Source organism: Hyperolius riggenbachi, chromosome 4, assembly GCF_040937935.1.
Source record: "Hyperolius riggenbachi isolate aHypRig1 chromosome 4, aHypRig1.pri, whole genome shotgun sequence".
Classification (NCBI taxonomy): Eukaryota; Metazoa; Chordata; class Amphibia; order Anura; family Hyperoliidae; genus Hyperolius; species Hyperolius riggenbachi.
Genome location: NC_090649.1, coordinates 364,154,130 through 364,178,138, shown reverse-complemented (window position 1 = coordinate 364,178,138; position 24,009 = coordinate 364,154,130). Strand labels below are relative to the sequence as shown.

The window sequence follows — 24,009 nt, the reverse complement described above, 5'->3', positions numbered from 1 at the left end:
GTTTTCCTGAGTCTTCTCCATAAGGCGTATTTGATAAGTAGGTGTGCATTTTAAAATTCAGTTTTCTGTTTACAGATCTGTGGCTGTTTTAACAGAATGCATGCGAAACAAAAACCTTGCGAAATTCTTTCGGGAGAGACAGGAAGTCCTCCAGCATTGCCTTCCATTAGGGTCCTACCTTCTCAAGCCTGTTCAGAGAATCCTCAAGTATCACTTGTTACTTCATGTAAGTATTCCCAGGTGGATGGATTTTAGCTGGATTGACAATATGTGTGCAGCTGCCAAAATGAAAGTAAAGAAACAGAAGAAAAATCAGGTTGGCTTGAGATCAATCACTAGGAGTGGCCGGCAGTGAATATCATGGTCTAGATTGCATTAGCTTATGGTTTTGATGACCTAAGGCAAGTCATTGTTTACATATTATTAAAGCTAATACGTAAGCGAGATTCTTGCACCAATAGTCTATTAAAACAGCTTACTATATCTTTTGGCTTGAAAACTTGCCATCCAAATGCAGCACAGCACAAAAGTAAAGGAATGAAGCCAAACCATTGCAGAGCCAGAAATAACAGAGATTAAACATTTTATTTGAGCAGGTTTTTATTAACAAATTGTAAAGGAGAAGTTACAAATTATAAAGGATCCAAAAGACATGTTAGGTTGCATACATTGGCTGTTAATAACATTTATAGATATTAGTGATGGTTATGAAGCTTATCAGCAGTTCAGCACTGAAAATCCCAGTGATATCACTCTAATTATGAGGCAAGAGCTGTATTGTGCAGAGCAGCATTTAGCCAGGCCTATGCAAAATAAAACAATGCCATACAAGCTGTTGTAGAGTGCTTCCGATACCCCTTTTGGAACCCATAATATAGAAGAGGAGATGGGTATAAGTAGTGAATTCTGGATTGTGTCATGTATTTTTGCAGCTGTACCAGTGTTTACCTTTAACACTAAAGGGGCCCATCCACTGGTCGATTTCAGCCATCGATCGATTCTATGTATTCTATCGATCAATCGATTTTGCGGTCAATTTCGATCAATTTGATCTGACAGGATGGAAAATCTAGGTCGATCTTCTGCTGGCAGCAGATCAGTGGCCCATAGAGTTGCATTGGATCTAATGGTTCAATAATGCATTTAGATCAATTTCCAATAGATTTAATTCTGAAATCTATTGGAAATCTGTTCCTAGTGTGTGGCACACATCAGATAGATTCCTGTCAGATTCAACTTGACAGGCATCTGACCGAAATCTATCTGAAGGCTGAATCTGATGCAAATCTATAAGTGTATGGCCACCTTTACTGAGGTGTCCTGAGCCCTTTGAATTGACTTCTGCCCTAAATCTCCACTGGTGCTAGGATTCCAGAGGGGCATGGATGGTGAGAGATCATGTGTCTGGACCAGATGGTTAGAGACCTACTAAGTCTCAGGAATGGCCAGTTAGTCATAGCAGAGATCACTGCTGGAGTGGATGGGCAACATAGTATGCATCCGGACCACCAGTACATATGTACAGTGGTCCTCCCCAGGATTACTTTAACTAAAGCTACATCCCTTTATAACTGGGCCCCACCTTGCTCCGAGCTTAAAGGGAACTGAGCACATTTTTTCACTGGAATCTCTCCTGGCATTGAAGCTGCCATGTTCCCCCCCTTCCCTTCTCACATTCCTTATTTACAGAAGTCAGAGATGCTATCTTGACACATTGACACACACAATGGCTTTGAAGAAACCGTCCTAATTACTCACCCCCTATGCTGATGAAAAGGCATTGTTTACCTCTTGGTAATTAGCTCAATAAAACAATTAGGTTCCTGGAGTCTCTGCGGTTGGGGACGGTCGGGCAGGCCTGCTGAAACAGGCTACTAAAACTACTTTGAATGTAAAATACAACGTAAAATGAAAGTTTATTTTAATAATGAAACAGATTGTCGGCATGCATTTTTCATGTGCTATAGAAATGTCCTAAGCGATAAAAAAGGTGCTCGGTTCACTTTAAAGCTAAGCACATAACAATTAATGGTACTTATCCATTAGCCGGGCGCATCTGTCAGGTGGCGACAAAACTCCACCAGAGTTACATCTTTCCCTACTATCCATGTCGACCTGGATGGGGAATAGTAATTAGCGCCACCTGCCGGATGCGCCCGGCTAACGGATAAGTACCCAATTAATAGTTCAGTAGTTAGGCTTTAAGATTTGACGTCTGAATAGCAGGGATTTAAAATTAACTAATCCGAGTTAGGGCCCTTTTCCACTAGTGGCGATTGTGGTGCTGAATCGCAAAATCGCGAACCGCTAGTGATTTTTAAATCGCTACGGTGTGCTTTTTAACATAGGAATCGCGGTAGATAATTTCCACTACTGCAATTCGTTTTTTACTCAATCGCGATCGCACCGCGGAGTGATTTTTGCAGCGACTTTGCTATGCTGAGCATACGCCGGGAACATTTGTTCACTTTAGCGCAAACGCTATTGATTGCTAGTTGAAAAGGGCCCTTAGGGATGATGAATGAGAGGTAAATACTTCTGAGTTGATGCAAGGTTTTTTGTTTTTTTTTATTCTGGGGCATTTCATTTGTCTGTTTTCAAGCTGCATACATTTCCATAAAGTTAGCCTTACAATTTGCATTAACTCTAAAACATTTTTATCTCATTGACTGTCCTTTGTTAGAAGTAGGAATAGTTAATGAGATGGAAATAATTTTGAGTCGTTGAAAATGATATACAAATTTTATGAAAATATATTTAGCTTTAAAATGGACAGATTAAATCTTGCCAAGGTGGCATTCAGTTTGTCAGTATTTAGTCTGCATACATTTGCATTACAAATTTGCATACTCTTGCATAAACTCTTGCATGAATTATTTGCATTTCATTGTCCATCCATAGTTACAAATTATATAAATTATATACGCAGCACGGTGGCGTAGTGGTTAGCTCTCTCGCCTTGCAGCGCTGGGTCCCTGGTTCGTATCCCAGCCGGGGCACTATCTGCAAAGAGTTTGTATGTTCTCTCCATGTCTGCGTGGGTTTCCTCCGGGCACTCCGGTTTCCTCCCATATTCCAAAAACATACGGATAAGTTAATTGGCTCCCCCTAAAATTGGCCCTAGATTACAGTACTTACACTACATAATATAGACATATGGCAATGGTAGGGATTAGATTGTGAGCTCCTTTGAGGGACAGTTAGTAACAAGATATATATATACATTGTACAGCGCTGCGTAATATGTCGGCGCTATATAAATACTAAATAATAACAATAATAATATAAAACCAGTTACATGATGCAGTACCTTTCTCACACTGTATATGGTCGGTGTTTGAATAGTTTGGGTCAAAGTTTGAGCCAGGGAGAAATTCAGCAATATATATATATAAGCATTATTATGAGATCTCCCACTAGGTTTACGGTTAAAATGATTATGTTGCATCATTTTCTGTATTACGTTAAAAAAAATGATATAAAACCACACTCAAAGGCCTCCCCAAGTGTACGAAATTGTTTTAAAGTATACATGAGCTGAATTAATTTATTGCAGATCTACTTACCTGGGGTTTTCTTCTGCCCCTGGTAGCCTCTGTATCCTTCAATGCAATTCCATTATCAGCCACTCTTCTGGGGTTTCCTATGTAGCAGCTGCTGACCGCGTGGCCGGATTAGTTCTGTGCAGGTGCAGTAGCCAGGTGGGCGTCTGCTACGGAGGGGACCCCAGAAGAGTCACTGACAGCAGACACAGAGGCTTCTAGGGGCTGAAGGAAGCCCTAGGTAAGTAGATATCCAGTAATTTAATTTGGCTCATATAGCCTTTAAGTTAAAACTGATCCTTTCTGGCACCATAATTTGCCGGAAATGTGGTAATATTGTTAGTTTGCCTAATTTTTTATATTTGGTTCACTTTTAAACCATATTAGACGCTTCCTTTCTGTGCTAATAGAACTATGAGCATTAGACAAGAGGCTGCATAATCATATAGATATACAGTAAATATTTACATGTTCTGATCATATAGGGAAAATTCTATTTACATAGAAATGCATTAACTGAGATCCTGTGTGTTCAAGTATATCCATTGCTGTGTTATCCCCTTTAACTGTCTTTAATACATGTGAACCCATACATTTCCTATTCATTGTAGCCACCCAAACATCTTCCCTTCCTGGCAGTAAACCATTACGGTTAACTAAGACTTTCAGCTGGAAGCGTCCTTCAAGACTTTTCACTTAAGCCTGAAGGTCACTGAAGGACAGTGTGCAATTGTTCTCAACTTCTAGTGTGTCTTGTAATAGGATTTTCTAGTTCAGGATTATTGGCATTTGGCTGTCAATGCATTACATGGCTGACTCAGACTGCTTAGTGATACAACTTAGCATTGTCTGGCATCATGCTGCATAGCATTAAGATTCTGAACATTCACTGATGTGTTTTTTTTTTATCTCCTTTCACCTCCCAGGAGATATCCAACCACCTGGACAAAAATACAGAGGGCTATGATGTTGTGCTTGAAGCCATAGATACAATGCAACGTGTTGCGTGGCACATAAATGACATGAAAAGGAAGCACGAACATGACATCCGGCTACAGGTCAGTTTTCAGGAAATTGTAATGTTCTCATTCATGCATGTCCATTTTGAAAATGACATATGAACAAATATTGAGCCTGATCCAATTAACATTTTTACCTAAGTTTTCTCCTAGGTGATAGTATCACATTATAAATAAAATTTAAGCCAACAGCAAACAGGAAAATACTTAGTTATTTTGACAGAACTTTTTCACCTGCCTTTTGGTACTTTTTTAATTGTAGAGTGCAAATGTTATTTTAAACGGAAGATAAAAAAATGATCTATCGTCTCATACAGATGTTAGCCAGACTTGGTGGCGCTGACCAAACTGATATTTATTATCGATTACAAAAATCACTCAAGTAACTCAGTAAGTACAGTATATAGGTGCTTGACAGGGTAGTTTCTAGGCTATGTAGCTCCCTGGGTGAAGGCGTAAAAATTATTAGGTAGCCACATTAAATTATTACAAATTATAAGTAGCTACAGAAGCCTCCAGTATTCTGTAGTCAGATGCAGATGCCACCTCCCCCCCCTCCATATAGATAGCCAGGTAGCCTCCCCTTATATAGGTAGCCAGAGAGCTAACCGCTCATTTCAGTATAGGTAGCCAGAGGTCCCACCCTACCCTTATATAGGTAGCTGGAGAGTCCCTCTCCCTTCTGTATAGGCAGAAGACATCCCCCTCCCCTTTGTATAGGCATCTAGAGAACCCCCTCCCACGGTATAGGCAGCGGAGAGTATATATAGGTAGCTAAAGAGCCCCCCTCCCTTCTGTATAGGCAGCAAGAAAGCCCTCCTACCCTTTGTATAGGCATCTAGAGAACCCTCTCCCACAGTATAGGCAGCCAGAGAGCCCCTGCCCCCTCCCTATGGGTAGTCAGTGAGCCTCCCTTCCCATTGTATAGGTAGCCAGGGAGCCCCTCCCCCAAAGTATAAAATAGCTAGTGGGTAGCCAGTGAACCACCTCACCTCAGTCTATACTAGTAAGCCTCCCCTTCTTTTCCTCTGTATAGGTAGCCAATAAGCCCCTCCCCTCCATCAGTATAAGTAGCCAGTAAGCCTCCCCTTCATCTGTATAGGTAGCCAGTGAGCTTCCCCTCCCTCCCTCCCCTCCCTCCTGCAGTATAGCCAGAGAGGTCCTCCTCCCTCTTCCTCCTCTTCTCTGCACAAGTAACTTACCTCTTTCTGAATATTTTCTTTCTCCTTCAGTCCATTCTGTTGCATTGATAACCGTGCCCTCTTGTGGTGACATAAGAGCATGTCACTAACATGTCACCACAGGGGACACTGTTACCAATGCAACGGAACTGATGGAAGAAGAAAAAAGATATGCAGTGTGCAGATTCTGGAGAGGTAAGTGACTGCCCCCTGCACACTCTGCCTCTGTCAAAGCCCCCCCCCCACACACATTGCGCCCCCCCTCCTGCAGGTGCATCCCACGCAGGGACCTCTTTATGCCCACCCCTAAAAATGGGGCTGGTGCTTGAAACCATCCTATATTAATATCACTTTGTTTAACATTTCTCTATTAATAAAGAGGCAAGCTGATGTTTGGTTTCTTTTTATAGCAATGATTAGTGCATTGGTTGTGTGTTATAATTAAGATGAAGTGCTAAACCATGGCTCCATTCACAGAGCTTCACACGGGAAGAGGCAAACCGCCATTAATCAAAGAAAAAGTCTCTTTGCTCTCTGATCTCAGACAGGTCATTGTAGTATCCACAATAAAAGTCTTTATAATTTATTACATCATCTAGTCTGTGTTGATGAAGTTTTCTAGTAATTCCCGATTGGCCTGAGCTGACCCTGGGATTAGAATGTTCCAGCTCCTGCATGTAATAATGGCGGATGGCTGCACTCTGTGTTTGGGCAGATGCGCGGTTCATGTGTTATTATATATACACTGCATGATGCTGAGGTTTTTTTGTTGTTTTATTAGAGATGAATGTTTTGGCATAGTTTAATCAGTAGTGTTTATTTTCTATGAAAGGCTTCCACATTTGCTTTTTTTGTTGTTTCCAAGGAGTTACTTGTGAATAACAAACGAAAAATTAAAGGCTACATATAACCGTGTTAAAAAATTAGATACTTATAGCTGTTTGATAAAGAATTTAACTAAGATATGTAAGAGAAATAACAAACAGAACACTAAATTAACTCAGGATGCAAAAATAAGTTTTATAGACACATGAGTTCATAACTTCAATATTATCCACTCCCTGTGCAAGGTTTCAATTGGTGCAGCATGTGTTCCGTTGGCTGCAAAATATTCCTACGCTGATTTATAGAAACTGAGGCAGAGAAGAAGATTGCATGTTGCAGCCAGCCACTTGTTTTCACTTACTAACCTGAACTAGAAAATTCAGGCAAGGCATTTTACTGACCACAATTTGTGTGCTGTCTAGTTTTAGTAAGTAAAAGTAGTCAGGAAAACCAAAATAAATTGTGCAAGCCCCTCACTTACTCATGCCTTCCACCTCCTTTCCTAATGTAATCTCCAGTGGTTAACCGAACCCCATTTTTTTCTTGTGCCTAACACTAACCCCTTAACTGACCACAACTCTAGTAGTCCTAAACTTGCCCTGTCAATAGTCTAGTAGTAATCCTTTCCTTTCATCTAAGCCTAACCTTAACCCTAAAAACAATTCAAAACAACTTGTTTTTTTACACTTTTATTAACCCCTAACTCTATGCCTCTTCCTACAATGACCCGAGTCTGACCACAAACCCTAACCTAAAGTCTAACTATAGTTATCCTCAGCCCTAATATTCCTTGACCGTCTCCACCTCCAGAATAATTGATACTTACCTGTTGATTCACAGAGTGCCAATGATTTCTTCCGATAATTTAAGGCTTTAACGACCCTGTACATTTTGTACATAATTATATCTTTAACTTACGGCTTGGTCACATAGTAAATATTCCTTTGAATTCAAAAGTATAATGTTGTGCATTTCTGTACCCCACTCTCATCAAAAGAATGAATGGGTTTGTGTGAAGGAGGATCACCACCCACTTACTGGTTGCAGAGGTCAGAGGCTAAAAGGTTTTGTGACCAAAAAATTCATCAACTTAATTTTTTTAGTTTAAAAAGCCAGGATGGTTCTCAGGGCATAAATGGAAGGTACTTTTGTTCTAAAAAAAAAGGTCTAAAAAGTATAAAATCCATATCCTTTTACATGGGATATTTCTGGAGATCCAGGGATTCCTACATGTTCAAAAATAAATTTTAGGAGCTTAGCTACAATATGCCTCCACTAACCAAACTCTTTTATTTTTCCCCTTTCAAGCTTAGTAATGTGAGATTTTTAAGAGAGATGATTAAAGATTGCAATTGTTTTTGATAATTATAGTGTTATGGCAATTCTGCTGATGCTGGGTACATCCCATCTGTTAATGTTTTTGTTGGGTGACATTGCACACTGCTGTAATAATAGAACAATTTCTGTCATGTAAATATGAAATGCAGCATTATTAAGAATGCATTGTTTAAGAAATATGTTCTTTACTTCCTATAAACTTCCATGATGCATGTTTATTTTATTACTTATTACTATAGATGTTTTGTTGTGCTTGATGGTCTGTTTTTACACGTCATCTTATACTAGTTCTCCTCCACCAGTGACCAGGTCTATTGTGTTTCACTTGCAGGAGATTCAGAGCTTGCTGACAAATTGGAAAGGGCCAGACCTGACAAGTTATGGGGAATTAGTTCTGGAAGGCACATTTCGTCTTCAACGAGCCAAGAACGAGCGCACTTTGTTTCTGTTTGACAGACTTCTCCTCATCACAAAGAAAAGAGATGACACTTACACATACAAAGCCCATATCCTGGTAGGTCACAGCTCTGAAGAACTGACTGCACCATCTCATTCACTATAACAACATCTCCTTTGTCACTGCTCCACATTCTGTCTGCTAGTTACAAAGTGACTCACTAGTCACATGACTATCACAATTGAAAATGATTGCTTGTAAAAGGGGCCAAGACCGAAGCATGTGTCAGAGCGCACAGTACTTAGTCTGCAAGACTTGCATATGTGTTACTCATCTGCAAGACTGCCTTAACTGTATTTGACTCCTTTTGATGCATTGGAGTATGAGATGTTTGATGATTTTAAAGATTAATAATTTTGTGAATCTCCTAGTATTAAATGCAGTTCCAATATAGCATTTGAGCAATTATAGCATTTAAGCAATTAAAACATTAGATATAAATAGATAAAAAGGGAAACCAACACCCAAACGCCTGATCACTGCAGTGACCTAAAGCCTGAAAAACTATGTCCTATTGTCCTGTGTTAAAATATAAGAAAATGTCTGCTGTCCTTTTGAGTTTTCACAGGAGATTTTTTTTTCTCAACTTATCTGCAATGTTTTCAGCACTTGAAAAATAGCAAAATGATGTTAGGTTTCGTAAACACACTAGAGGGTTCTTGGCTACCACAGCTTATCGGTGCCTTCTCTGCCAAGAATCTAGTATGTGTATGGTGGCGCCAGTGCAGCAGCGAGAAATCCAGATTGCTGGAACTTCTCAAGGAGCACAGGCTGTGAGGCCATTGTTCTCCTACTCACCGTGCCTGCTCCGTACCACTCTGTCCATTCCTCACCCCATCATAGCAATTGAATATATTGGTAACTTGCAGGCTTGTGGTGTCTGTACAGCACTCTGCCTTGTAGGTATCAAGTCATATCCCTTGTGGACAGTCCTCATGTGTGTATGAAGTTTTAACCTGTCACAGAGAATGCAATTTCTAACATGTCTGTTAACTTTTTTTTTTGGCCTGGTTTGTAGGTCTCCTAGAAACTGTCTAGGCATACTAATGTTATGTTGATACAATCTTGAGTTAAGCAAACCGTTCTGAAATGCCTATATCTGTAATCTGAACAGGAAATGCCATTAATGTATGTCTGCTTGCCTCCTGTAGTGTTGTAACCTTATGCTGGTGGAAGTGATTCCAAAAGAACCCCTCAGTTTCAGTGTGTTTCACTACAAGAATCCCAAGCTTCAGCACACAGTACAGGTATTATCTCCACAAAACCTATGTGATGTGACAAATGAGATCAAAGTCTACAAAGGTCACTGTGCTTGGCTGTTACAGGAAGGACTAAAGAATCTTGACATGTAATTAGCTCCAGGGCAGGGATTGATGGGATATTGCAGAAGCACTTTAAATGAATACAGCATTGCTTCTTCACACAGATCAACATTTATTAAAAGTCTGAAACTGAGACTAAAGCTGGGAATACACGGTTCGTTTTTGAGGCAGATAGATGGTTAGATAAATAATTTCCGACGTGTCCGATCTCCCTGTTCGATCGTTTTGCCGCTCGATTCCTGATAGAAGTGAATGGAAAAAGATAAGAAAATCGAGTGGAAGATAAGAGAATCAACTGCAGAATCGAGTGCCAAAAACGATCAAGCAGAGAGTCGAGCGCAGAAAATAAACAGTGTATGCCCAGATTAAAAACAAACTTTGTTTCATAAGTATACTGACAATGACCTACATAAAATTACAGGCATTGGTACAAAATCTAAAACTGGTAGACAATATAGTATGTTAGAGTGACAGTTGTATAGCAATTTTCAAAAATGTACAACAAACTAAGACACGAGGGGAGAACACTGCCATGTGAGCTTACATTCTAAAGTAAAACACTGTGATGAAGGCACCTGGTATATGAAAAACGTATCTAAATGTCCACAATACTATAAAATTATAGATAAGAGAGAGGCAATTGGTTATCTCTCTAGAAGATTTGACACCAGTTCAACTGGAAAAGATATTTATTTGAACACAAGCTATAGACAGCCTGCTTCCTCAGGGCAATTCAAACAGTTGTGCCTGTGTATCCAACAGTTATGAGTGTGAGCACCTCTTAAGAGCCTGGTCTAGTCTACACCACCAGAGGAGGTTCTTTTACCTTTACAGTTTTTAACTATAAAGTGTTCAAGGAGAGCAACCATCCAGTATCCTGTGTGGCCTGGACAACAGAGCGGGACGGTTAATTTCCCAAAGGCTTATACGGTGGTTGTAGGGATCTGGAACCCACTTTTGTGAGCATAAATCACATTAGCTAATAAAACTTTCCTTTACATCTAATGGTACCGCAACACTGGGCTCTGGGACTCTCTATTTCTCTTTAGGGGTGTCCCAAGTACCCGCACAAAGATCACCTATACCTAATCTTACAATCAAAGGGAACAGAGAGGAAACAAGAGGTAGGGCAATACATAGGGTTCTTGTGTCAGATTATAGTGATGAACTCAGCTTGGTTAGAGTCTGAAAGTGGAATGGCATAGATTAGGTTGTAATTTTGTTTGATAAAGTGTATTTTGGAGCATGGCTGATGTGTCTAGGCAGGAAATTCTAGAGGAGAGGAGAAGCGTGTGAAAGCCAGGACCAGCGCTACCATTAAGGCAAAGGGGGCAATTGCCCCAGGGTCCCCGAGTAATGCTGCCCCCCCCCCCCCAGCGCTACCAGACCCCCGGGCTGTGCTCTCTGTGGCACTTGCATGATTTGTGGCAGCTGCTCTGTCCGTACTCCCTGTCTTTATTCTGCTGCCTGCCTCTTCTTCATAATCCGTCCCATGTCATTACGCAATAACATGCACTGGGTCACTGAGAAGAGGCAGGCAGTGGGATGAAGATGGGAAGCACGGACAGAGCAGGAGGATGGGAAAGGTGAGTTGTTAGCCATCCACAAACTATGCAGGGACCCTGGGAAGCATGGCTGGGGGCCCTGGAGCCTGAATTTGCTGGCTGGGCAGGTTACCTTAGCCCTGAGGCCCAATTGCAACTTGAACTGGTCAGGGACTGAATCTAACTGTGGAATCGTTTAGATGGTGTGGTTTATGGGGTCCTAATGACCTTGTATATACACATACAAGTTGCTGAAATGTGTACAGCAATGCATGTAGCGTCAATGAGCCCTTACAGATTGCTGTTTGACTTGAGAGTATTACAGAGGCTGCCACCACCTTTATTCATTTATAAACAATGCCAGTTGTCTGGCTGTCATGCTGAACTTTTGGCTTTAGTTGTTTTCGAGTTGCACACCTACAAGGGGCATACAACCAGTGTAGTCAAAGCATCTGGTCTGCATACTCATTCTGGGACCGTGACAAAGTATTAGAGGCAGACTATACGCACAGAAAGTCAGGCAACAGGCATCATTAGAGAATGCCTCCATATTCCTCTCATTTTAGGTTTCCTTTAAAACCTGTCTGTATAAAATGGCTTCTGTGGCTTAAGGCTTGGGCAGAACAATGTCAGGAAGAATATGCTTTTCCTAAATAATTACAGAGATAACCTTTGATGACCTTTGATAATACTAATTTTTACCAAAAAAGAAAATGGTAAACCAGGGTTTTCTTTCTTTCGCTGCATAAACACTGCCAGTGGCGTAGCTAAGAAGCTGTGGGCTCTGTTGCAAGTTTTACAATGGGGCCCCCAAGCACTCTATACATAACAATTGATACGGCGCCCCAAAACCTGCCAATGGCAACTACAGTGTCAGAGGTGCAAGAAGGGGATGGGGAACAGTTTGCGAATGATTACATAGTTACATACATAGTTATTTTGGTTGAAAAAAGTCATACGTCCATCGAGTTCAACCAGTACCAATATTCAAGGTATCTATTGAAGTGATTATTATGAGCACAGGACCAATAGAGAGCTAATACTGTAGTTAAGGGAGGGTCCTTCGGGGCCCCTCTGGCCCAAGGGCCACGATGTGGTCGCTACCTCTGCACCCCCTATTGCTATGCCCCTGAACACTGCTACAATAGGTTTTCTGTGTGTGACAACAGTTGGCATAAATAGTTGTCCTATTGCAGTATACTCCGGTACTAACAGTTGTTTGACAGCTGTTTGATTAACGTTGGCCGACACCACACACTTGTGTTAGCAGTTATTCGCTAGTACAGTTTGCAAATTGCATATTAAAGAGACTCTGTAACAAATTGTTTATCTTTATTTCTTCTATGCTATAAGTTCCTATGCCTTTTCTAATGTGGTCTGGCTTACTGCAGCTTTTCCTAATTGCACAGTAGCTGTGTTATCTCTGTTATATGATCTAATCTTCTCTCTATAGTCGGCACAGTCAGGCTGAGGCAGTCAGACTGGAATGTGCAGGGCTGCTTGTGATTAGCTAGAAGCTGTACACACCCCCTGCAGGCTCTGTGTGACTAACACACTCTGCTTAGCTGAGCCTATTAGAAGCTGGTTAGTTTGTTTGTAAACACTGCCTAAAACTGGCAATTACAAGCCAGGTTTGCAGCAGAGAATGGCAGAAACAGCACAGAGGGGACCAGGAGCACATAATGAATAGAATGGTATGCTTTTTATTGTAAGAATTTCAGAGTACAGATTCTCTTTAAAGCACTTTCGAAGGAGAAAAAAAATATCTCTTCCTTCTAACATATTGCTTTTCATGCCTAAGTAGCATGTAAAGCTTTCTGCTGGAGACCTCCAATGCTGTCAGCTGGCAACATACCTGCTGATGGTGTCCCAAGTCAAACAATAATTTTTCATTGCTTTTACAATTGACTTTAACGAGATTTCTTTGTTGGTCACTCCTCCTTTTCCCATCTGCAGCTCAATAAAGAGCTATTTTAAGTGTTCTTGATTTATTCTACAAACTATTTACTACACTTCTTCCTGATTATGTTGGCTATACACATTTCATTCAACCACAGAGAAACAGAAATTGATTTTGGGGGGTTTATATAGTTTTGTGTCCATTATTTGTAATAAGATAAAAGTATCAATGATTGTTCGTTATAAGTACATACATTAGATTTGTTTCACGTTGTCAGACTAAAAGTGAGGATGGCTATTCCATTCCATATAAATAAATAGGGTACTGCATCAAAATACTGCTGGTTGTATTTTATTATGGCACTGCTTTGTACTGCCATTGGTGTAAATAGCCCTTTGAAAGTTAAGACTAACTCCGGACTTTGGAACTTAGGGGACAATGTAGGATGCTGCAGAATAATGGACAGTGAAATTAGTGCAGTTGTGCTGGTGTCTATCAGTGCAGTATGAAGAGCAGTAAAGGAAAGTTGAGAGGAAATTAAAAAGCATGCTGAAAAAAGTTAATGTGAAAACAGCAAGTATGAAAACCGTAGCATCAATTCACAGAGCTTTTCTCCTGTCTTTTTTAAGGAATATGTGTCAATCATCTTGTCAGCTTGGTGATAAAATAATTTACTAACCTTTCTAATCCTTACTTTCATGATTAACCTGATCCAGGTCTTAACGTTAGAAATACAACTTTAAGTTTAGGATTTGTGACTTAAGAACAGAATGGTGTAAAAAATAACTTCACACAGAGGAATGCAAGAGTTAGTAACTCTTAATAATTCTTAGGCTCGGAATGAGACATTGCATGGTGGTGCAAAGTACAACATATCTTCAATGCAACACAAGGTTGCACAATGGAGAATGCAGTGGCACACGTTAGGTTGCATTGCATTATGGGTCTTGTCGGCACATTTATGTGTGTATTAATGCACTATTTGCTTTCTTCCAGTGTTTATGGCACACACACTATTAAAAAACACGGAAGGAATGGAGGACTGTTGATTATCTTATCTACTCTGCACCTGCTACATTAGCGTGCATGTGCAAACATCATAACGCCTGCCATAGATAGGTTCTGTGCATGCTCTACTTTCACCTAATGCTGCACGTTAAACCTCAACACAACATGTATACTGGGAATGGCGCACAGGTTTTTCATTGCAGTGCACCATTCTGCGTTATATGCCTCCATAACGTCGCACCATAATGTCCCACTGTGAACCTAGCCTCAAGGCAAGCCTGTGAAATTGTTAGGGGAAAAGTCAGATACTTGCTGGCATGCTGGAAACTCCTTGAAGTTACCAGCTGTGCTCCTGTCTGTGAACAAGTGCAGCCTCACTGCGTAGGTGCAGGACACCTCTGTGCAGTAGCACGGAGCCTAGTGGAAAAAATCCAAGCCCGATCGGCTCCATGCTGCTGCACAGGCCTGTGAGCGCTATGAAAAAGCCACCTGAAGAAAATTAAGTGCTTGCTGCCTCCTCAACAGCCGGCACCATTTATGTATAGGGATGGTCGGAATGCCAATTTCTGATTCCGCGGTAAATCCGCATTCCGTCATGTACCAATTACCGATTCCGCTTTCCGCTACCAATTTCTGCATTCCAATGCGGAATTTCCGCCGGAAATCGCGGAAATTCCGCCCGACTTTAACATTGATTTTCTCAAAAACTATAAGGTCTTTTTGAAAACTTTTTTTTGCATCTTGTTCAGAAGATTCTGTTTAATAAACCCTGAACATGTGGTGTTTCTAGAACTTATGGGGGCTTTGCTATTAACCGCTAAAGTCAGCAGATTTTTACTGTAATGTAAAATGCAGAAAATAGGCAGATGCAGATTTTCTGCATTTTACATTACAGTAAAAATCCGCCGACTTTAGCGGTTAATAGCAAAGCCCCCTTAGGTTCTAGAAACACCACATTTTCAGGGTTTATTAAAGTGAATTGTGAACAAGATGCAAAAAAAAGTTTTTAAAAAGACCTTGAGTTTTGAGAAAATCGATGTTAAAGTCGGGTGGAATTTGCGCGATTTCCGGCGAAAATTTCCACGATTTCTGGCGGAAATCCGCCTACGGCACTTGCTTTACAGATTTACGCATTCCGATGCGGAAATGCAATTTCCGATCGGAATTTCGGAAATTGCATTTCCACGGAATCCTTATGAACATCCCTATTTATGTACCTCCCTTATAAGGAGGTTTGTTTTATATTTTTTAGTGCCATGCTGCTCAGTTTACTTTAACATTGTATTTCCACTGACACAGTAACATCAGAGGGCATTTTTGCTCATTAATATGCACAATGTGCAAGATCTGCCACTACCACAGTTTCCTTCTATCAAATCACTTTTATATTTTAGGGTAAAAGCTTATTTTAAGAAATATAACGTCTTAGCCACTAGTGATGTCCAGTGAAATTCTAATAATTCTAAGTTGATGTAAAATTATGCAAATTTTGATTACAAATCTATGCAATTTGAAAATGGAACAACCAAATCCCTCCTCCGCTTTTGTCAATTGGCTCATTTTCATGTTGCATACCTCGACATAAAAATCTGCATAATCCTGCATCAGCTTGGAATGATTTGCATTTCATTGACAACCCCTATTACCCACCATTTATAGTAAGCAAATACTGTAAAGACCAAATTCCTACTGTATGAGTGTTTGGCCAGAGCTTGCATTGCTACAGGGCCACAGTGCTCCAAAAATAGTGTAGCTTTGAATTCTGAAATTCAGGTTAAAAAAAGATTAAGCCCCACCTCTTTCTATCCATTATTCTAAACTCTAGATGTATAACGCATTTGTAGTTAACGTGTATTCTTGATTCCTTTAGCCTAATTTTGTCTTTTTTTTGATAGGCCAAGTCTCAGCAAGAAAAACGACTGTGGATATTACACTTAAAGAGACTGATACTGGAGAATCACCCTGCTAAAATACCCGCCAAGGTTTGTACCAAATTTGCATCTTGTACAGAACATCCACTACTGCCAGTTAAAACTTTACCATGCAAATAAGAATTTGTGATCAAATATGATCCAGAAACACTTCCATCTTTTCTGGGCCCAAACTAATCAAAGATGGAGTGAAGTGAAATAAAGTGTAAAACTGTTCTGTGCTCTGGCACATCAACCCACTGAATAGAACACTCACTGAACCTATTTGGTGGATTTTGAAACAAAACATAAGAAAAAGGAAAACCTGTGCACAAAAAAGAGGAATCAACTTCTCAAAATGCATATCAAATGTATTTGTATCAAAAGTACCCATGAAAAACCCCCATACCCAACTCCCTCCCCCCTAAAAACAATGCCAACTGTAAAAGGAGCGCTCCTTGCATACACTCGTTCCACGCCCATGCACAGACTGTCCTTGGCCAGGAACTATTATAAGGTTTGTTGGGAACAACGTAACAGCTGAAACAGAGGAAATACACAGTTCCTCGTATGAGAACAAGTCCTCTAAAAGAAATGCTGCTGAAAAGCCATCATATACAATGCTATTTAGGACCAAGAAAACCTCCAATTGTTGAGGAGCCGAAAACCTCATTATACAGCTCAATATTAATGTGATAGTAACTAGTGTTGGGCGAACAGTGTTCGCCACTGTTCGGGTTCTGCAGAACATCACCCTGTTCGGGTGATGTTCGAGTTCGGCCGAACACCTGACGGTGCTCGGCCAAACCGTTCGGCCACATGGCCGAACTAAGAGCGCATGGCCGAACGTTCCCCGAACGTTCGGCTAGCGCTGTGATTGGCCGAACGGGTCACGTGGTTCGGGCCCGAACGCGCTCTGATTGGCCGAACGGTCACGTGGTTCGGGTAAATAAATACCCGAACCACGTCATATCTCCGCCATTTCTCTGTGGGTTTAGCTTTGGGTAGGCAGGCAGGGTAGTTCGCTCTCCAGCCACGCTAGCCAGGGTCCCCCCCAGTCATTGTGTGTCGCTGCTGGAAACAGTAGTACACCGCTCGCTCAGCCACACTATATATATAGCATTGTTTACTGCCACTGTGTACCTCGCTCAGCCACGCTATATATAGCTATATATAGCATTGTGTTTTCTGACACTCTGTGTACACGGCTTAGCCTGGCTATAAAGCATTGTGTGTACTGCCACTGTGCACCTCGCTCAGCCACGCTATATATAGCATTGTGTTTTCTGACACTCTGTGTACACGGCTTAGCCTGACTATATAGCATTGTGTGTACTGCCACTGTGCACCTCGCTCAGCCACGCTATATATAGCATTGTGTTTACTGCCACTCTGTGTACACCGCTCAGCCAGACTATATACCATTGTTTACTGACACTCTGTGTACACCGCTCAGCCAGACTATATACCATTGTTTACTGACACTCTGTGTACACGGCTCAGCCTGACTATATAGCATTGTGTGTACTGCCACTGTGTACCTCGCTCAGCCACGCTATATATAGCATTGTTTACTGACACTCTGTGTACACCGCTTAGCCAGACTATATAGCATTGTGTGTACTGCCACTGTGCACCTCGCTCAGCCACGCTATATATAGCATTGTGTTTACTGCCACTCTGTGTACACCGCTCAGCCAGACTATATACCATTGTTTACTGCCACTCTGTGTACACCGCTCAGCCAGACTATATACCATTGTTTACTGACACTCTGTGTACACGGCTCAGCCTGACTATATAGCATTGTGTGTACTGCCACTGTGTACCTCGCTCAGCCACGCTATATATAGCATTGTTTACTGACACTCTGTGTACACCGCTCAGCCAGACTATATAGCATTGTGTGTACTGCCACTCTGTGTACACGGCTCAGCCAGACTATATATCATTGTGTGTACTGCCACTCTGTGTACACCGCTCAGCCAGACTATATAGCATTGTGTGTACTGCCACTCTGTGTACACCGCTCAGCCAGACTATATACCATTGTTTACTGACACTCTGTGTACACCGCTCAGCCAGACTATATACCATTGTTTACTGACACTGTGTGTACACCGCTCAGCCAGACTATATAGCATTGTGTGTACTGCCACTGTGTACCTCGCTCAGCCACGCTATATATAGCATTGTTTACTGACACTCTGTGTACACGGCTCAGCCAGACTATATAGCATTGTGTACTGCCACTCTGTGTACACCGCTCAGCCAGACTATATAGCATTGTGTGTACTGCCACTCTGTGTACACCGCTCAGCCAGACTATATAGCATTGTGTTTACTTCCACTCTGTGTCTGCTGGGCCTGGGAACAGTAGTACACCGCTCACCTGCCACTGTATAGCATTGTGCTCTGTGTCGCTGCTGGGAATAGTGGTACACCGCTCACCCGCCACTGTATAGCATTGTGCTCTGTGTCGCTGCTGGGAATAGTGGTACTGTATAGCATTTCTGTACTGCCACTGTACTGCTGCCAGTCAGCGTGTACTGTAAGGATAAGTGAAATGAGGAAGAAATCCGGTGAAAGAGGAAGGGGCAAGGGAAGAGGTGTTTCCCCTGACGGTTCACGTACAGGCCACAGGGGAGCACCCAAGAAAACCCACTCAATACCGCCCATGTTGTCCAGGACAACAACCCTCACAGATCCAAAAGAACAGGACCAGATAATTACTTGGATGACCTCTCAAGCGTCCAGCAGTGGGTTAAGCAGCACCAGCACATCACGCACGAGGTCCGAGTCCTCAGCCAGTTACAAGGAGCCAGTGGGCACAAAGCTGACACAACCGGCAGCGACACACAACTGCCAAATAACCAGTCCGATGAATTACCTCAGGACACAATGGGGTATTCGCAGGAGCTATTCCCAGCCCAACAAACTTCCACCTTTCAAAGGTCAATGGAGGAACAGCCAGAAATGTTGTGCCCGGATTCACAACCATTAACTGTGGGAAATGCACCGCGCACTGAAATACAAGGCGAGTCCGAGGAGGACTCGGAAACCCAAATCCCAGAGCAAGTTGGGCAGGAGGGGTTGCAATTGCAGGAGGTCGGCCGACAAGATCTGGAAGACGACGTTGGAGTGAGCTGCGCAGAGGTTGTTCTGGGAAGCTCTACTCCACGGCGGCGGCCCCCCACAATGACATATGACGAGTTTGAGGAGATGGAAGAGGAGGGTATGGACAATGTGGACATAGACCCAGATTTTGTTTGTGAACGAGAACATCGCCGTCGTAGCAGCAGCACAGATGAGTCTGTTGAAGAACCCACTGCTGCACGAGTTCGCCTTGTGCCACAAGGTAGACGGCGCGCAATTTCAGGCACCACAAGCGTGGAATTCCAAGTGAGAGGCAAAAGAGGAGCAAACAGAAATCGCCAGCAAGGAGGCAGGTGCTCCAAAGTCTGGGCTTTCTTTGAAGACTGCACTGAGGATGTTACCATGGCGATTTGCAAGGTGTGCAAGACCCGCCTGAGCAGGGGGAAAAGTATTAACAACCTCTCCACCACCAGCATGAGCCGCCACATGCTATCCAAACATCCCACTCTGTGGGCAAACGCGGCAGGACAGGGTACCAGCAACACTGCCTCCCTTGGGTTTACCAGACTCACCACCAGACCCGCCTCAGCAGCAGCAGTAGCCCAGCCATTGCGTGGTTCACAACATTCACAAACATCAGACGACGCTGACACTGTCACTTTCCGGAGTAGTGCTCTTGAGGTCTCCCATTGTTCATCAAACACAACAACCAACAGCCCTTCCGTGTGCAGCGCTACGGTTCAGTTGTCTGTGTCGGAGATGTTTGAGCGCAAGAGGAAATTGCCAGCAAATGACCCCCGGGCCGTAGCAGTAACAGCCAGCATAGCCAAGCTTCTGGCCTGCGAAATGCTGCCATATCGAGTGGTGGAGACAAACAGCTTCAAGGGCATGATGTCAGTGGCCATCCCACGTTACGTGGTTCCCAGCCGCTACCACTTTGCGCGCTCTGCAGTGCCTGAGTTGCATGAGCACGTGGTCAGCAAAATAACCCGAAGCTTGAAGAATTCTCCTCCTGCGCCTCCTCCTGTTCCATCACGTCTGCTGCTGCTGGGTTAGCGTTGCCGCGTGGTCCCTGTTTATTGAACCACTTATCTTTATAACATTTATGACTGCATGGCGGTACAAAGCATGCTATCCGCACGCTTCTTGTCCTCATGCAAGGCCTGGGTTGTTGTGTCTCACAAAGCGTGGCCTTCTCCTCCTGCGCCACCTCCTGTTCCATCACGTCTGCTGCTGCTGGGTTAGCGTTGCCGCGTGGTCCCTGTTTATTGAACCACTTATCTTTATTACATTTATGACTGCATAGCGGTACAAAGCATGCTATCCGCACGCTTCTTGTCCTCATGCAAGGCCTGGGTTGTTGTGTCTCACAAAGCGTGGCCTTTTACCCCTGCGCCTCCTCCTGTTCCATCACGTCTGCTGCTGCTGGGTTAGCGTTGCCGCGTGGTCCCTGTTTATTGAACCACTTATCTTTATTACATTTATGACTGCATGGCGGTACCTCATGCAAGGCCTGGGTTGTTGTGTCTCACAAAGCGTGGCCTTCTCCTCCTGCGCCTCCTCCTGTTCCATCACGTCTGCTGCTGCTGCTGGGTTAGCGTTGCCGCGTGGTCCCTGTTTATTGAACCACTTATCTTTATTACATTTATGACTGCATGGCGGTACCTCATGCAAGGCCTGGGTTGTTGTGTCTCACAAAGCGTGGCCTTCTCCTCCTGCGCCTCCTCCTGTTCCATCACGTCTGCTGCTGCTGGGTTAGCGTTGCCGCGTGGTCCCTGTTTATTGAACCACTTATCTTTATTACATTTATGACTGCATGGCGGTACCTCATGCAAGGCCTGGGTTGTTGTGTCTCACAAAGCGTGGCCTTCTCCTCCTGCGCCTCCTCCTGTTCCATCACGTCTGCTGCTGCTGGGTTAGCGTTGCCGCGTGGTCCCTGTTTATTGAACCACTTATCTTTATTACATTTATGACTGCATGGCGGTACCTCATGCAAGGCCTGGGTTGTTGTGTCTCACAAAGCGTGGCCTTCTCCTCCTGCGCCTCCTCCTGTTCCATCACGTCTGCTGCTGCTGGGTTAGCGTTGCCGCGTGGTCCCTGTTTATTGAACCACTTATCTTTATTACATTTATGACTGCATGGCGGTACAAAGCATGCTATCCGCACGCTTCTTGTCCTCATGCAAGGCCTGGGTTGTTGTGTCTCACAAAGCGTGGCCTTCTCCTCCTGCGCCACCCTCCTCCTGTTCCATCACGTGTGCTGCTGCTGGGTTAGCGTTACCGGTCCCTTTTCCTGGAACCTCTTATATGTATTACATTTATGACTGCATGCCGACAAAAAGCATGTTACCTGTGCAAAGAAAACAGACATTTCCCGCATTTAAAAGACAGTTTTCCCTTTGAAACTTTAAAATCGATTTTCTCAAAAACTATAAGCTCTTTTTGCTAAATTTTTTTCCTCTTGTACCCACTCCCAAGGTGCACATACCCTGTAAATTTGGGGTATGTAGCATGTAAGGAGGCTTTACAAAGCACAAAAGTTCGGGTCCCCATTGACTTCCATTATGTTCGGAGTTCGGGTCGAACACCCGAACATCGCGGCCATGTTCGGCCTGTGCGGCCCGAACCCGAACATCTAGATGTTCGCCCAACACTAATAGTAACTAGGTACTTGTGTATGTGTATAAAAAGGATACAGAGTAAAACTAGAGGGTTCATTCACATTCCAGTAATCATACCGATTTTATGCATGTAAAACTATTCTGATAAACCTAGAAGAGTTCTGCACCATTGTATTTATCAGGACAGTGTAAATCTGTGTTATTAATGTGGGGAGATTGAGAGAACGCCTGTGTGCTGGAGCACAGGTTACTGGCAATTTTTTTTTAATTTTATGAGCTCACCTCGGGCTCTCTTTAAATTATAATATTATTTTTAAATGTTAATATGAAGGACAATGAACCAGGATACAGAGGACTGGGGTGATTTGAATTATATAACAACATAGTTGTCTTGTGAAACCTTTATGGTATGCGTGATTAGGGGAGGGGAGTGATTAGGGGTGTGGCAGGGTTGTGGCTTAAGTGTCCTTCTTTCTTTTCTCAAAAAGTTGGGAGGTGTGCATGTGACTAAATGAGGAGTGTGTGGGCAGGCAACCATCAGTCTCTGAAACTCTCTGAAGTGGTTGAGCTGAACGTTTCTTAGTTTCTCTTTTTTTTATTTGGAAAAACTGTTTTTTTTTTTTCATAAAGTCTGCATGTTGTAAATCACATTCAAAGTTGTAGAGTTGCATTTTTTAAGATAAGTTTACATCTTAATTTGCTTAAGACTTTTCTATGCTGGAATACAAATAGGCTTTTGCTGACACCTAGTGGTACACAAGTGTAACATTTGTTTCTTGATTTATTAATTTAATATATATTTTATGTAATTTACAGTAATTTGCAAAATAGTGCATTTATCATGTAACACTTTATATTACAAAACATCCTGCAGTAGGGCTAACAGTGTAATGTTCCTACCTTTCCTTTGCCCAATATACAAGAGGTTACTTAGTTACTCATCGTCTCCTGTTGTATTTATGTAGTTTGTATAAAATGCAAGCTATTACATTTACTGACTACCTTATTTATGTCTAGGCAAAACAAGCAATCTTGGAAATGGATGCAATACGTAAGTTTTACTTTGTCTGTTACCTTTTAATTTTTTTTTTTTAATTTATTTAATTTTTTACCTAATTCTGCTCTTAAAAATGTAACTGGTTGATAGCAGAACCTTGTTCTTTTTTTATGGTAGGATTTAAGCAGAACTTAAGTCAACTTCACTTAAGTATTGTTCTGTAAAGTGGAAATTCTTTTCCATTAGATTATTTGATCACATTCTAAATTATGGGTGTTGGACTGTTTCCCATGATAGCAGCTCTTATTATAGCAGTGCTGACAAGCATTTCAAAAACCTGGGCTAATTAAATTAAGCAAACAAGGAGAATACAGGGAGTGCAGAATTATTAGGCAAATGAGTATTTTGACCACATCATCCTCTTTATGCATGTTGTCTTACTCCAAGCTGTATAGGCTCGAAAGCCTACTACCAATTAAGCATATTAGGTGATGTGCATCTCTGTAATGAGAAGGGGTGTGGTCTAATGACATCAACACCCTATATCAGGTGTGCATAATTATTAGGCAACTTCCTTTCCTTTGGCAAAATGGGTCAAAAGAAGGACTTGACAGGCTCAGAAAAGTCAGAAATAGTGAGATATCTTGCAGAGGGATGCAGCACTCTTAAAATTGCAAAGCTTCTGAAGCGTGATCATCGAACAATCAAGCGTTTCATTCAAAATAGTCAACAGGGTCGCAAGAAGCGTGTGGAAAAACCAAGGCGCAAAATAACTGCCCATGAACTGAAAAAAGTCAAGCGTGCAGCTGCCAAGATGCCATGTGCTACCAGTTTGGCCATGTTTCAGAGCTGCAACATCACTGGAGTGCCCAAAAGCACAAGGTGTGCAATACTCAAGAGACATGGCCAGGGTAAGAAGGGCTGAAAGATGACCACCACTGAACAAGACGCACAAGCTGAAACGTCAAGACTGGGCCAAGAAATATCTCAAGACTGATTTTTCTAAGGTTTTATGGACTGATAAAATGAGAGTGAGTCTTGATGGGCCAGATGGATGGGCCCGTGGCTGGATTGGTAAAGGGCAGAGAGCTCCAGTCTGACTCAGACGCCAGCAAGGTGGAGGTGGAGTACTGGTTTGGGCTGGTATCCTCAAAGATGAGCTTGTGGGGCCTTTGCGGGTTGAGGATGGAGTCAAGCTCAACTCCCAGTCCTACTGCCAGTTTCTGGAAGACACCTTCTTCAAGCAGTGG

General features: G+C 42.5%; 1 protein-coding gene across 1 annotated transcript in view; it reads left to right on the top strand.

Moving 5' to 3' along the window:
• PLEKHG1 (pleckstrin homology and RhoGEF domain containing G1) overlaps positions 1-24,009 on the top strand; it is a 192,366-nt gene that overhangs the window by 153,744 nt on the left and 14,613 nt on the right. The window contains exons 6-11 of the mRNA XM_068233407.1: positions 76-226; positions 4,469-4,600; positions 8,237-8,419; positions 9,514-9,609; positions 16,032-16,118; positions 22,780-22,813. Coding sequence (XP_068089508.1) covers positions 76-226; positions 4,469-4,600; positions 8,237-8,419; positions 9,514-9,609; positions 16,032-16,118; positions 22,780-22,813 — 683 coding nt within the window. The remainder of the gene's footprint in view (positions 1-75; positions 227-4,468; positions 4,601-8,236; positions 8,420-9,513; positions 9,610-16,031; positions 16,119-22,779; positions 22,814-24,009) is intronic.